Source organism: Solanum lycopersicum, chromosome 11 (assembly GCF_036512215.1).
Source record: "Solanum lycopersicum chromosome 11, SLM_r2.1".
NCBI lineage: Eukaryota > Viridiplantae > Streptophyta > Magnoliopsida > Solanales > Solanaceae > Solanum > Solanum lycopersicum.
The window spans coordinates 59827536-59843833 of NC_090810.1; the positions used below are offsets into that span (position 1 = coordinate 59827536).

Below are 16298 nucleotides of genomic sequence, written 5' to 3' on the forward strand. Positions count from 1 at the left end.
ATATCATGACTAATCATTTGCTAATTTGAAATTATATATTTACTAAATGTTAAATTGTTAAGTCTTTTTAAGGATTTAGGAACATTTTGGTATTAATAGGCACATGATGTGTTAATTAATTGGATTATTAGTAGGTTAACTAATTTAATTATTGTTAGCTTCTTTGTTAAGATTAATTGAAGTCAGTTAAATAAATGTAATACCCGTAGTTAGGTAGAAAAGCTAATCGTTTCACTGCATATATAACGAACATTCTATTAATTAGATACGATATGACGTACTTTCAGATCATTATAAATACATTTGACATAAATAAAAAGCATAAGAATCGAAATTAAGGTAATAGAGAGTAATATTTTTTTTCTCTCTTATAAGTAATAGAACAAAGTTTTTTTTAGTTAGAAATACATATTTGTTTTCTTATGATTAGGATTTTAGTCTAAATACATTTTGGTCTTTTATTTTTATAATCTTTTATTTAAAAAATAGTTGCTTGAGTTATGAATTAAGCGAAAATACTATATCGATTATGACCTCATTTTTTTCGGATCTCACATGTTAGTAGAGACGGAGCCAGAATTTCAATAAGGGAATTCAAAATTTACAAAAATAGACACATTAAATCGTCGAGTGGAGTTCGACATCTATTATATATCCATATAAAATAATTTTAATCATATATAAATAATATAATTTTTTGCCGAAGATGATTCGAATGAACCCCCTTCTTACAATGTTACTCCGCCCCCGCATGTAAGACTATTGATCTTATTTTTTTAGATCTCATATATAAGACTATACTGAACATGTTATTATCGTAACATAAATGAAAAGGCAACATACTAATTTAATAATTAAAATACATATAAACTGACTCGAACGTAATTAATTGAAAGAGGACACACGTTAATTGACATGATTAAGAAAGAGATTAGCACCCACTAAAAATGATGGTGGCAAATTAAAGACCCAAAAGGTTTAGATACACTTTAAATTATTTTTCAATGATTTCCACTTCACGGCGTTTTAATATAACGACTTTATAACTAATTAATGTCTTTTTAATTTGCAATTTGCAATAGGCCCCATTAAATATAATGGGATTTTTATATTCTTTAATGATTCATACTAAATTATATAATTTCATTTCACTTAATATATTTGAATTCTATAAAATTTATGTATAAATTTAAGTAAGTTATAAGTTAAATTCATAAATTATAAATTTCATTTCACTTTTTATATATCAAATGATATAATATATCGCCATAAAAAATAAAAATACCATAAAACATGGTACTAAAGTAGGTAAGATATTTATATATCTTATTATATATACCTAATTTTGTCGGGTCAAAAACGTGTACATAAAATGGAGCAACAAGACATAAATGTACATATGAACAACGACAAGGCATCAATAATTTATTGATTTGCATTAATTTTAGCAATAAAAAATTATATATAACGACAAATTATTAATTAAAATTAAATATTATAATTATGATTTTTAATTTAATTGTTTTCGGGAGTAAATATATTGTCAATTGCTTCTCTTCCTTTAATTCTCGCTCACCATTTTTCTCCTCGTCTCTCTCGCTTTATAATAACAGAAATGTATAAATTATGTTTCTGTTTGTATAAAGCGAGAGAAAAGTGCATATATATATATATATATATATATATATATATATAAACACGTATATCTTCGTTCTATACATTTATAATTATATAATACAAATATGTGAAAATTACTCATTTATGAAATACTTGCTATTTTTTCATTTCAAAATATTAGTCTATTTTATAATGTTAAGTATGTCATCTTTTAGTTATCTATCTATATCAACATTAATTGAAATATTCATAATATATTATGATTTATTGAAATTAATTATATAATTAAATAAAATAATTAATACATGTACATAGATACATACAAAGCTATTACAAAATTTAAGTCAAAAATATTTTTATAATTTATTACTAAGATGTTCAAATGAAATATATGTAATTAAATTAATAAATTTAAAAAGTTATTGATGTATTCTGAAAAAAGATAAATATACGTTAAATACTATTTGTTGAATTTATCTAGTCTGGCTTTACAAAAGGTTAACAATTTTATTTTATTTTTGGATAATATTAAAATTATTTATATATTTACACTACAAATTAAGAATTTAAGAATATGGGTCCATAATGGGCACGCAGTTTAAAACACTGTCAAATCTTCTAGAAATATTAATTTAACATTTTTTTTACCACTTCAAACTTTGAATTGTACTTTTCTTTTAAATAAAAAATAAATAGAGTAGTTATTGACCTTTTTATTTTATATTTTACCATCTTCAATTAAGGCTCAATATATCTTTTGCTAATTTTCAATTTATTTTCGTTAGAGGGTCGCGGCGATGCTTCGAGTTAAATGAAATTGAAAATATTTTTTAAAAAATTTTAAAATAGTTTTGATATTTTAATTTAAAAATCTCTTTAGTGAAGTCAAATGAGATAATTATTTTAATAATAAACTCAATAGTTTCGTGAAATGAGTAATTCAATTACTACCTAGGGCTCAATATATCTTTTGATAATTTTCAATTTATTTTTGTTAGAGGGTTGCGATGCTTCGAGTTAAATGAAATTGAAAATATTTTTAAAAAATTTTTAAAATAGTTTTGATATTTTAATTTAAAAATCTCTTTAGTGAAGTCAAATGCGATAATTATTTTAATAATAAACTCAATAGTTTCGTGAAATGAGTAATAGATAAAAATGTATTTGTTAGATGTAATTATAGTTGTAATTTAAAAAATTTTACGCAGCAAAAAGACTTTTTGAAGAATAAGAGCTAAGATTTCACGAAATAAGTGATATGAAAATATATCTTTGATAAATTTCACATTTTTAACTAGAATTTTAAGCGACGAAAAACAATTGTTGAGAAGTAAATATAGTAACGATATGGTGAAATTGTAATGAACAAGGTTATTACTCTTATTAAACCTGATTCTAATCTCGATCTAAGAATCCTATGCGGAAAAAGAAAATCCTTTAAAAATAATAAGTATAGTACAATTTAGTGGAAAGTAGTAAGCACAATATGATTATTATGTGATTCTTAATCTTTCTCGATTCGACAATCTTATATAGCGAAAAAACTTCTTTATAAAATTATAACATTTAATAATATGGTCTGGTGAGATAAGCGGTATATAACAAAAGTTCTTATTATTGATTCTGTCACTTTTTTGATTTAATAATCTTAGGCGGTGAAACGTACTCTTCTATCGTGTCACATTTTTATGGCCCCAATTAATTGTTGAACTCTCTTGATTTTCAGTTCAAAATTGTTCTTTTTACCAAACATTATAAGCCAAAAAGCTAATTTATGTCATTTTCAGCATATAATTAGTACAATATTAGTGGTTTTGAAAATAACAAAAATGATAGCTCAAGTCAAATATTGTGAATTTTTTTCACATAGAATCAGATTCAGAAAACAATAAAATAAAATGTTTTCAAATTTTAAAAATGGAATGTTTTCCAAAAAAAAATTATAAATTTCTAAAATTAAAGGAGTTGAATAATAATAATAATGTGAACATATACATTTAAATAAAAATATTAATTTTAGAATATGATTCTCAATAACGTGTTTAAACAACTTGTTTGAAACCTTTTTAGTTTTTACTTCCCCCTATTTATAAACAATAACAATAATAATTTTTTATTATTTATTTGCAAAAAAAAAATAGAGAGATAAATCAAACGTGGAGATATAATAAAAGCAAGAAACTTATTCAAATTAATTAATTATTTGCGATCCTACAAGAAAAAAAAAGGAATATATGCCTTCACAGTCTTTAAAACAAATTCATTTTAAATATTGGGGTGCTTTTTCTCTTCTTTTTTTTTAAAAAAAAATTAATAATCATAATAATTAAGGGGTTCTTTTATTACAATATAATAATATAATAAGAGAAAAGCAGTATATACAAGGAAAGTATCATTTGCTTTACTGCTAGTGTGCAATTTGAGTAATAGCTTTTATTTTATTTTTTTACTTTATTTTATATAGTCAATGTAATGGCAATTTTTCTTTTTCTTTTTCGACTTTTTACGTGACGTTTATAGTCTATTGAAGTTCCAACTAAATTCAGATTGTAAATCGTCAGCTTTTACATGGTGTTTATAACCTATTGAAGTTTCAATTAAATTCAAATTGTACATCATCAGGCTCAATTGAAAATGATGCTCTCAACATAATTTTTTTTCTCTCTCTATATATATATATTTGTGAATAAAGCAACGAATTAATGAATTCTATTTTAAAATGTTAATAGCATAAAAAGTATGTGTATTTATATTAATTCTATAATTACTAGTGTATTATTCAAATTGAATTTAGAAAAAACAAAAGTTTTTCTAATGTAACATATCAAATTAATCTTGAATCAAGAAAATTTTGAACGAGTTATGTTCCACTTCGTTTATTAATTAATTCAATATTTCTATTCTTTTATTAACCCATATTCAAAAGGTAAGCTACATTTGTCCGTTAAGAATACTAGAGATGAAAATCTTTAGGCTGGGTTAGATCTATTATGAAGTTCGAGATGGTCAACCTACAAAGTCGTTTGTGCATCACTTGATGTTTCGATTCCTAGAGTCTATAGACAAGGTTGTGAAGCCTCGCCTCATTTTTTATTTACTATGAGCGTTTATACAGTATAAATTTAAATTAATCATGACTTTCAATTCAAACGATCAAATTTCGATATAAATATCAGATAACGATGAAAAATTAAAAAAAAAATCCATTCCCCTTTCAATAACTCTTAGAATAACGACAGGATTGATACTGACGGATGAGAAATCAATGCAGTGGGAATCTGTGCTTTACTAATTCCTAGCCCCAATTAATTAATTAATGGTCCATGGCTTTTTTTTCTTTTTCTTTAAATTATTATTATTATTATTGATACTCGATTAAAATTAAATTTATGTTGATGAGTATCGAGAATAAATTATTCTCTAATAAAGACGACTTCACATATATCACGCTCGAACTCTAAAATTTCTTTTTAAAGAATATTTATCACTTCAGTACAGTTATATTATTTTTTTCATTTCAATTTTATTCATTTTGATAAAACATAAAATTTTAAATATACTAAAATATTTTTTAATTGTATGATTTTAAATATACATCATTTGAAACGTTGAAATCAAAGAATTATCCGGAAAAATAAAAAAATATTTAAAAGAGAAAGAAATAATTGTTTGTGGTTCAATATTTCTTCTATAGTGGATTAGTAATTTACTATTGTTACATATAATTTAGATTTACTCAAAATATCTTTTTCCTTGCTTTATTTTAATATTGATATGAATCCAAATGAAGAAAAAAAAAAGGACCACATGCCTATATTCGTATATAGTCACATATACTATTTACTTTTAGTAATCATATATTTTGAAAAATAAAATTTAGATAAGATTATGATTGATAGCGAGTTTTTTCTTTTAACGAATAACAAATCTAACTTTTTATATATAAAAAAGGAATCACCAATAAATATAATATTTTTAAAAACATAACTTTTTTAAATCAAAAATTTTTAATAGTAGTAAGGACACGTATATTTATTTTTCACAATTTCTACTTATAATAATATACCGAATATATTTTTAATAACATAAATTTAATTAATAAATTCACAAATAAAACACAATATAACGTTTTATTTCAAATTCTATGTCCAGATAATAACATAGTCAAACTTGAGGATATGTTCACTTGGTCTTTATTACGTTTAATCATAAATTAGTTAGCTCACGGGCATCGTAAGGAGATTTATATATAAATTTCACTCGTTAATGACTTAATTATTTAGATATATTTTAATTTATAATATTATATATTGTATCAATTTTTTATGCATCTAGCGAATATACATTAATTATTTAGATATATTTTAATTTATAATATTATATATTGTATCAATTTTTTATGCATCTAGCGACATGTATATTGAAATATATATAATCAAATTAAATATTATTTGTTCTACGTACATTGTATCAAGTTCATGCGCATATATCTTGTTCTACATACATTATATCAAGTTCATTCGCATGTATCTAAATCTCTCTTGTCAGTCTCCTATAACAATCTCGCTCGCCTTTCTCATCTCTCTCCCATCCCGCTTGTCAGTATCCTATGTATACAGGCATGTATCTGAGATATATGACAATCTCGCTCGCCTCTCCCATCTCTCTCCTTAACCTCCTATGTATACACACATGTATCTGAAATATATAACAATCTCGCTCGCCTCCCTTATCTCTCTCCCATCCCGCTTATCAGTCTATTATGTATACACACACACATGTATCTGAGATATATAACAATCTCGCTCGCCTCCCTCATCTCTCTCCAATCCCGCTTGTCAGGCTCCTATGTATTACACATGTATCTGACTATTATACACATGTATCTGAATTATATAACAATCTCACTTGCCTCCCTCGTCTCTCTCCCATCCCACTTGTCAGTCGCCTATGCATACATGCATGTATCTAAGATATGTAACAATCTCACTCGCCTCCCTCATCTCTCCTATCCCGCTTGTCAGTCTCTTATGTATATGTATGGATATTAGTGCACACAACACCAGAGCCCCAGAATGCAGAATGTTTAAAGATCAAAAGATGGAGGAAAGACTACTCAAGAACTGAAAAGGTAAAGGAACATGAATAACTAATAGACTGTTATCCGTTCTATAGGACAGACATCCGTCTTTATGTTTACCAGAACAAGCGACGATATTATTCAATCAATACAAGTTCTAAATGTGAGGGCTCTAAAAATAACAATACGCTCATGTAGTTCTACGCTAACCTTGTCCCGAACAAGCCAGCCCCACGTCGATGTTCATCTCAAGACCAACAAAATTTCCTAGCAAAGATAGTTATATCGATCACACTTGAAGTCCTTGTGGAGCAGCAGGTGCAGCAACCTTAGGCTTTGGCTTCTCGACCACTATGGCTTGTGTGGTCAGCACCATTCCTGAAACTGATGCTGAATTCTGCAAGGCACATCTTGTCACCTTGGCTGGATCGATGACTCCAGCTTCCACGAGATTCTCGTATTGGTCTGTCATCGCGTTATAACCCATCTCCCATTCGGCTTCCTTCACCTTCTCCACGACTACTTCTCCTTCAACTCCAGCATTTTGGGCTATCAAAGATGCTGGGGCTACCAATGCCTGCATGCCCGAAATGAAAATCAACAAAGGCTTAACAGAAGCCCACACCACACAAACACACACCCAAAATAGAACACTTAAATCCCCTAGTTCATTCATGGCACACTTTTTTTCAAGTTTATTTCCCAAGAAAACATCCTACTTGGTATCTGTTTTCCTTCTGATGAGGTATGCTCCTAGACATGAAAATGTCATTGCATCTTTGAAAGCACATGTTGTAACGGTACTTTTGGTATGTCCAGTCAAACAATATCATAATCTTTGAAAGCACATGTTGTAACGGTACTTTTGGTATGTCCAGTCAAACAATATCATATAAAATAAAACGAAATAAATTTAGTCATTGATATTTGAGCATTTTTACCTTTTGAATGATGTCGGCGCCCAATCTTTCATCAGCATCTTCAATCTTCTCCTTAATGGCAGGGACATAAGTTGATAAATGAACAAAAGCAGCACCACCACCAGGTACTATTCCCTCTTCAATTGCAGCAAAAGTTGCATTCTTTGCATCTTCAATACGAAGCTTGCGGTCTTCAAGCTCGGCCTCTGTTGCAGCTCCAACCTTAATGACGGCGACACCCCCAGAAAGCTTGGCAATTCTCTCAGCAAGTTTCTCGGAGTCGTACACTGAATCTGTCTCAGACAGTTCCTTTTTAAGCTGAGCAATCCTAGATTGTATCTCGTCCTTTGATGCTGCATCAGCGATGATGGTTGTTGAGTCCTTGGTAATTGTCACCTTTCTGGCAATTCCAAGTGCTTCAACTGGGGTATTCTCAACGAGCAGGCCCAAATCAGTTGCCTGGTACTCAGCTCCTGATATAACATGACAACTTTATGGTAAGTAAATGCTCAGTCTTAGGTAGATGCATTTGAGGACTGAAAATAATCCATGCAGTTATCACAATGGAGAGTACAGTAGATGGTATCCATGATTACGTCTGCTTAACTAACACCAGGATGAACGTTAGGGATCCAAGGAAATAAACTTAGGACTTGGTCCCTCAGGGTAACAATGTTTCCCTTAACAACCCATCTTTATCAGGACAAAAAGAAGACGAAATAAGATTTCTTACATTTCTAAATCAAGCTCAAGCATAACAATTAACGACTTCTACAATATTATTACCAAGTCCACAATTTCCCCTTTCTTAGAAAAATATTGACACTAAGCTTACAAAAGTTCTGCTAATATGCTTAGATTCCGTTCCAAAATAATTATTGTTCCACAATGCATGTACTAAGATACTAAATGGTTTGACCAATACTACCATTTTTTCGTTTTTCAAGTAGGCTCATCAAAGGGAGTGTTCCACTCGAGTAGTCCAACCAAGTGAAACTCCCAATTCTCTCTCTCTCTCTATCCTTCAGAATCAAAACTCAAAACTTTTGAAGGAACGCGTAAATTTTCTTGATTTTGTCTTTCCTACGATTTTTTTTCCTGTTAACTAGGACCAGGATGAACATAGAGATTCAAGGAAACAAACTTTGATTCAGCATCTGAAGATAACACTGGTTTCTTTACCACTCAAAATTAATCAGGATAAAAAGAAAAGAAAAATGTGTTTGTATGTCCAGATCAGCATTGATCTCTCTCGGTGTATACACACACACACACACACAAAGACTTCTTCACTCTGTTTTTTTCCCAGTTAAACTTGTTTCTATTAGTTTTGAAGTTCAAACATCAATGCCAGAAACGGGATATATGTTAGAGAACTCCTCTATCTTATGACTGAAAAAGAACAAAGGAGATCAGTATACTCTACACTATCATTAATTTCTTTGAAGAGAGCTGAAGTTAAGTGAGTTTGAGAACCTGTCACAATGGCAATATCTTGCAGAAGAGCCTTTCTCCTTTCACCAAATCCAGGAGCTTTGATGGCAGCAACATTCAGTATACCTCGCAACTTGTTCACAACAAGAGTGGCCAGAGCTTCCCCGGTGATATCCTCGGCAATAATGAGGAGAGGGGCACGTAATTGAGTTGTCTTTTCTAATAGAGGGATAATGTCCTTGATAGCTGAGATCTTCTGATCAGTAACCAAGACTCTAGCATTCTCAAATTCAGAAATTAATTTCTCAGGGTTGGTGACAAATTGTGGGGAAATATATCCTCTATCGATCTGCAATGAACGAAATAAAAGTTGTCAATAAAAGATGGAAGCTACCTCAAGAGACCAGACAAGGTAAAGAATGTAAGTCATAACAAACCTCCATTCCTTCTTCAACATGAACAGTTGTCTCTAAGGAGGAGGATGACTCAATGGACAACACACCATCTGGACCAACTTTGTCAATTGCATCCGCAATCATGGTACCGATGCTTTCATCATTTCCAGCAGAGATTGAAGCAATAGCTGGTGGAAGAAACCATTAAAAAACTAATCATCAGCTTGTCATATCAGATTAATGGCTTGTAGAGTCCTCGAAGAAAAGCATCAAAATATTACCTTTGATGTCGTCACGGCCTTTAACAGGTCTAGCCTTCTTTTCTAGCTCTTCAATCAAACCCAGTACAGTTTTGTCAATGCCCCTCTTTAAAGACACTGGATTTGCACCAGATGTAACACTCAACAGACCGAGTTTAATGATTTCCCGAGCAAGAACAGATGCAGTTGTTGTTCCATCACCAGCTGAATCATTGGTTTTGCTTGCAACCTTCAGTATGCATTTGAAAACAAGAAAAGGAAGATAAGTTCAACATATGTGACAAATAACGCACATAAGGCAATACATATGGAGGACAAAATTAATATGATTTCAAGCAATAAGAATGACAGAAAGCACTAACCTCCCTGATAAGGGCAGCCCCAGCATTCTCCATAGCATCAGGTAGCTCGATGGCACGAGCAATTGTAACTCCATCGTTAACCACCTTAGGGGTGCCATATTCATCCAACACTACATTCCTTCCTGCAGGATAGTAAAAAGGACTTCAGGACTTCAACCAATCATAAGAAGCATAGTGACAGCCTCAATCAAACAAGTGCATCGATTATTGAAGATCAACCATGCATAGCATAAAATCACAGTCCAAGGTAGTTAGGTAGTTAACCAACAAATAAAAGAAACAGAAGCATACAAGTATAGCATTCAAAATGTTACACTGATGTATTGCACCACTTGGGACAAGAAATTCAGACACAGCACAGTAATGCACTAATGCTAGACAGTGATTATCACATTAAACATACATGTACAACAGAAATAATCAGTCAATGTTCGTATAAAATGAAATATATTCAAGAGCACTAGATAATTGACTGGATCCACTACCATTTCTTTAAATCAAAAACAACATTTGCCTTAATTTGTCACAGCTGACAACATCACCTGCCTCAGTCTGATCTACTTTGGCTCTAAAGAAACCAGAACTAAATAAACATAACATACAAAGAGAGCTGAAATATAACTGCACAGTTTCAGGCCACCAATTTGCTTCGTTTTCATCTCACAAGAAAAAGTAAATGACCTGAATACTCACAATTGATCATTCAATGATTCAAATATGCAATTAAAACCAAAAGTTCCATCCAGAAGTGCTGCAAAATATAGCAAGGACAAAAAGGAGGCAGCAGAAACATACCCCTTGGACCAAGAGTCAGGCCGACAGCATCAGCAAGCTTGTCGATTCCAGCCTGCAGGGCACTCCTAGATTTCTGGTCAAAGGCAATTTCTTTAGCACAGGCCTTGACTACAAATCGGTTCTTTGCACCCTTGTTGCCAAATCTCTGTCCCTGCAATTGGCTGACCTTCCTATTCTTCAAACCCCCCTGCAACAAACAGCCAAATAAATACATAAGCAGCCCAAATTCACCACACAGTAAAACAACAGCAAAGCAGTCGATGCTAGATGGAAAATATCAAGCTATTGTACAAAGACCCACCAAAGGTACAAAGAGTATACATAGTAGCAAACACAACCCAAAACAAGACAACCCATATCAATAAATGGTATAAAAAAGAGTACTTTATAGTAAATCATAACTCAAAATTAGGATGACCCGCATCAGGAATAGGTACAAACAGCAGACATAATAGCAAACACGACCCAAAACAAGATAACCCATATCAACAAACGGTACAAAAAATACATACTTTATAGTAAAACATACTCAAATTATGATGACCCATATCACGGAAACGCACAAATAACAACAGAATTGCAAAAACGTACAGAAAACAAGAACACCCATATCAAGAAATGGTATAAAAATGCGTACTTTACAGCAAAAGAGGCTCAAATCATGCTGACCCGTACCAGGAAAACGCACAGCCAACACACATAATTGCTAAATAAACAGGAAACAGTCACACCCGTATCCACAAAATGGTATAAAAAACACCACTTTACAACAAAACGATACTCAGCTCAGATTATGCTAACCCATATCAGGAAAAACGCAACACACAAAATTGCGAAATAGACAGAAAACAGGAACACCCATATCAAGAAATGGTATAAAAAAGCATACTTTACAATAAAACATACTCAAACTACAAATACCCAAATCAGTAAAAGCCCCAAACAACACATAGAAGAGCTAACAAGACACCCATATCAAGAAAATAGGAAACAGGAACACCCATATGAAGAAATGGTTCAAAAGAAGATACCTGTTTAGAAGGAGAAGGGATAATAGAAGCAGTGGAAATAGCATTAGCAGAAGCCATTGCAGAGAAGAAGAAAGAAAAGGGGTTATTGTGAGTGGATAAGGAGATTGGGTGAGTTTTGGAATGAAAAGAGTGACAAAGTTTGGTGAAGTATACAAAGAGAGACTAGGGCTTAATATTTTGCATTTTGTTTTTTGGAATTATTATTATTGATAGACTGAGGAGTTTCCAGAAGATTCTATCCTTTCCAGAACCATTGAGATATTAGAAAAAGCAAAATGAAACAATTAAGTTGCTAGCCAACTTTCCGAAATTTTTCGAAAATAGCCTCTTTATCTATTTTGGAATATGAAAAATTTCGCACACGCCTTTACCTTATTTAGATTCTGCTTACTAAATTACCTAAGTTTATGATTGATATATGTAAGTTTCAGAAGAAAGCGTTTTTTCCTTTTTTTGTGCTGAGCAAATTTATGTGTTTAATAGTTCAAAAAAAAAACAATAACTCTAAATTTTGAATGAAAAAAAAAGATCTCAATTCGACCGAGAACATATATAAAACAAACTTTATCAACTTGTTTAGATTTGAAATAATTATGAAAATTATTGTGCGTATATATTATTGTTGTTGTTATATAGTTAATAATTGATATATGTAAATTTAGGGCAAAATACTCCCTCCTTCCTTTTTTTTTTTAACAGATTTATGTAATCTAATTTAAGAAAAACATGTTGTGTGGAATTTCAAATGAAAAATTGATCTCAATTCATCCTAGCCAACTTGTTTTGGTTAATGTGACAATGGAAATTAGCTTATAAATTTTTGGCTCCATTAGCTTTTATTCATTTTGATATTCCTCTTATCATGAATAGTACTTGAGTTAAAGTAAAAGTGAATATTTTAACTCGCATACATTAAGTTTATCACTTTAAACCCAACATTTTTAACTTAAAAATCGTAAATTTAAAATTAACTATTTTAACTCGCATACATTAAGTTTATCACTCTAAATCCAACATTTTTAACTTAAATATCGTAAATTTAAAATTAACTATAAAGCGATAACTTATAAAGAAATGTATATTTTGACTATGTCTTAAATAACAGTCACTATGTGGGCATTTGGCCCATTAATGAGTTCTAGCCCTCTCTTTGGGCTATGAATTGAAAAAATGACATAACATGACATTTCATCCTTTATTGATTGACAACATATAGCCAATTTTAATTTTCTTGACAAAAAAAAAATATTTAAATCAAATTCTGCAATTAGTAGCTCACGTATTGAGAAGTTTTTTTTAAAAAAAAAAACAAAATTAATAATCTTAAGAGGTGATAGAATGATGTCCTTTTTATCGGGAAGTAGTTTTTTTCTTCCTTGTTTTTCTCTTTTTTTCCATACATACACAAATCTTTTGAATCATATTTTTTTTTTAATTGATTATTTGCTTCCTTACTTTTAATAAACGATGATTTACCGTCTTGTTTATTAGTTTTACATATTGAATTCTATATAAAACATTCATCCATAGTGTATTTTTTCTCTTCCGCTTTTAAATTCTTGCTATTTTTCTAATTGTTAGTCTATGTTTGATCCTCTCTTGTATTGTCGTTCCGTTTTTGGGGGTTTTAATTTTGAAGTTGAAAGTTATATCTAATTTAAGTAAAAAAAATTATTTAATAGTAATTAATTGTGGGTATCAATTGTCATGTTTAAGAAAGTTATCCTAGGATTATTCATAAAAATGAGAGTATTCTGATTCTAATTTTGTGAATTCTCCATCCATAACTCTAAATTTCATAAGCCATGTAAGTTCTTCTCGTTATCCGATTGAATTTGTGTGTTTATTGAGCATTTTATATTTCATTTGCAATCCTCATATTCTAAAGAAAGGATCTATAATGTATACAAAATTTGAGAGAATGAATACACCAGTATGCATATATGATCTCATGATTAAAAAAATAAATCCAACAGTATATACATATTATAAGTGAATGAATGCATAAAGCGTTTGATTTTTTAATATGTATACATGGGAGGGGATAACATGGCTATAAATGTATACTAATACTAAGTGAATGAATACACCATTCTTCTACCCACATAATATCATTAAGAATACAGCTAATTTTTTTTATCATCAAATAACGAATAAAAAGTATATGAAAATACATAATTTACGTTTTTAGATGGCTACGTATTGTATATATAATTTTGTATGTTTCCGTTATTTTTGTTGTTTAGTGATATAGAAGAACCAAAAAAAAAACTATAAAATGTCATTTATTAATTTGGGCCATTTTGTGCTTATTTTTTATGGATAATTGTATATAATAGCAAACTAATAACCTAAAATAAATAGAGTAGCTACGGTTTGAATTAATTGTGTTCCATAGCAAACGTTAGCCAAAGTTTGTCAGTCGCCTCTCTCCCTAAAATCTCGCTCGCCACTCTCCCATTCTCGCTCGCCTCTCTCCCTATGCTCGCCTCTCTCGCTTTATACACAAAAGTGTATAAACTGTGTTTCTGTTTTGTAAAGTGAGAGAAAATTGTATATACACATGCAAAAACATATATCTTCATGCTATACACTTAATTATACACATGCAAAAACATATATCTTCGTGCTATACACTTAATTATACAATTTACAAACACTTTACTTCAATTCAATTGTAGAAAAATGCAAATTTTATACAAATATTGCAGCGAAAAAGGCTAACGAATTATACAATTGCAGTGAAATACAATTTTCTCTCGCTTTATACAACAGAAGTGTATATATTGTGTTTCTATTTTTGTATAAAGCGAGAGAAAAACATATATATTCTTTCTATACACTTATAATTATGCAATATACATACATTTTACTTCGATTCAATTGTATGCAACGTAAATTTTATACAAATATTGCAGCGAAATAGGCAGCGAATTATACAATTGTACATTATACAATTGCAGTGAAATAGGCCAGCGAATTATACAGTTTTATGTTTGCTATGGAGCGCAATTATGCAAACTTTGCTATAACATACAAATATGAATTTTTTGTTTGCTATATGTGAAAATTTCCCTATTTTTTATTTTTTATTTGTCTATTAAATGTTAATTAATGTTGGGCTATCACATCAACTTAGAACTTTGGTTAGTTTTAACTTTGGATCTTTCTTAATTTACTTCACTCTCTTGGTTTCATCATATTGTTCGAATACTTCAAAATATCGATAAATAATATATCAAATTTTTAAAAATAATATAAATATTTAAAAGTTTCAATATAAATACGACAATACTTTTAAACATTTTAGTTCATAAAGATTGATTCATATTGGATAATGATATCCTAGCCCATTGGGCTATTTAGCCCATGTTCAGAAGACACTGCCTGGAGGAAGCTCAGAGGTTGAAAGAAAAAGACCATATACTACTCCGTCTGTTTATTTTTATTTGTTCACTATTTTTAAAATGTAATTTTTATGTTTAATTTTTTTTAATAGAATATCAAGAAAATATAATTATTATCTTTTTACTTTACTAAAAATATTAGTTATTTATTTCTCAAACCAATTTTCTAGAATTAAGATAATACAACAACTATCATTTAAGGATACGATATAGAAAATGAGACTGTACCATTTTTAACTTAAGATTTTGAATTCGAACTTAAAATATGAAAAGTTTTTTAGTAAAGAACGTTTCTCCTGATAGGGTCATACAAGGCATTAAATAAATCGAATATTGAATGACAAACAAAAAGATTATAATAACTAATCATTATTTCTTAAAAGTACGTATAAGTTAATAATGAACATGTAAGAATAAAAGATAAAAAATAGTTTTTTGTTAAAAGATATTAATAATAATCGAATAATTAAATACATTCTGACTAAATAAATTTTTTAAGATACCATTTAAGCTAGTATTTGATGAATCAAAATTTAAAAAATAATTTTTGAAAACATAAAAGTTGAATAGATTTTGACAAATACTTTTTAAATATTTTCCAATTTGACTATTTTCCGAGTATCGAGAAACTAACTCGCCCCAATTTTCAGACTAACAAAACGTTAAAAAATTTCCATAAAAAAGATATTATCCAAAATAGTCTCAATTGAAAATTTTAAATTTGAAAATCCAATGACCAATCAAGTGCTAAATCATCTTGATGTTTGGTCAAATGACATTCCTATTATTTTAATAATAATCTTAGCTAAAAATATTGCCCAACCAAGATTCTTGTCTATTTGGTTCTTTTGCAATTAACATGGAACTAAAGGACAATATGATAAATATTTTATTCGTTTCGATTTGTTTGTATTTTTTTCTTCGACTCTACTAAAAAGTATTTTCTTCGAGTCTTGTTGGCAATTTTTAAAAAAAATTATTTTTCACTTTTAATATA

The 16298-nt window shown here is 29.6% G+C and overlaps 1 protein-coding gene across 1 annotated transcript; it reads right to left on the reverse strand.

Moving 5' to 3' along the window:
* Window positions 1-6741: 6741 nt before the first annotated feature.
* On the reverse strand, window positions 6742-12126 carry LOC101266598 (ruBisCO large subunit-binding protein subunit alpha). Its single transcript, XM_004251112.5, has 8 exons — window positions 11895-12126; window positions 10864-11050; window positions 10069-10190; window positions 9728-9935; window positions 9489-9634; window positions 9094-9400; window positions 7639-8090; window positions 6742-7274 (listed from the first exon to the last, which is right to left on the reverse strand). The coding sequence occupies exons 1-8, from the start codon at window positions 11949-11951 to the stop codon at window positions 6987-6989; spliced, it is 1767 nt and encodes a 588-aa protein (XP_004251160.1). The 5' UTR covers window positions 11952-12126; the 3' UTR covers window positions 6742-6986.
* Between the last annotated feature and the right edge of the window lie 4172 nt (window positions 12127-16298).

What these genes read in the sequence shown, in the direction of transcription:
- LOC101266598 (XM_004251112.5), bottom strand. Translation starts at nt 11,951, where the DNA reads ATGGCTTCTGCTAATGCTATTTCCACTGCTTCTATTATCCCTTCTCCT. An exon ending in GGGCTGCCCTTATCAGGGAG is followed by an intron (nt 9,936 to 10,068) that starts GTTAGTGCTTTC and finishes TGCATACTGAAG; the next exon opens with GTTGCAAGCAAAACCAATGA. An exon ending in AGATATTGCCATTGTGACAG is followed by an intron (nt 8,091 to 9,093) that starts GTTCTCAAACTC and finishes ATGTTATATCAG; the next exon opens with GAGCTGAGTACCAGGCAACT.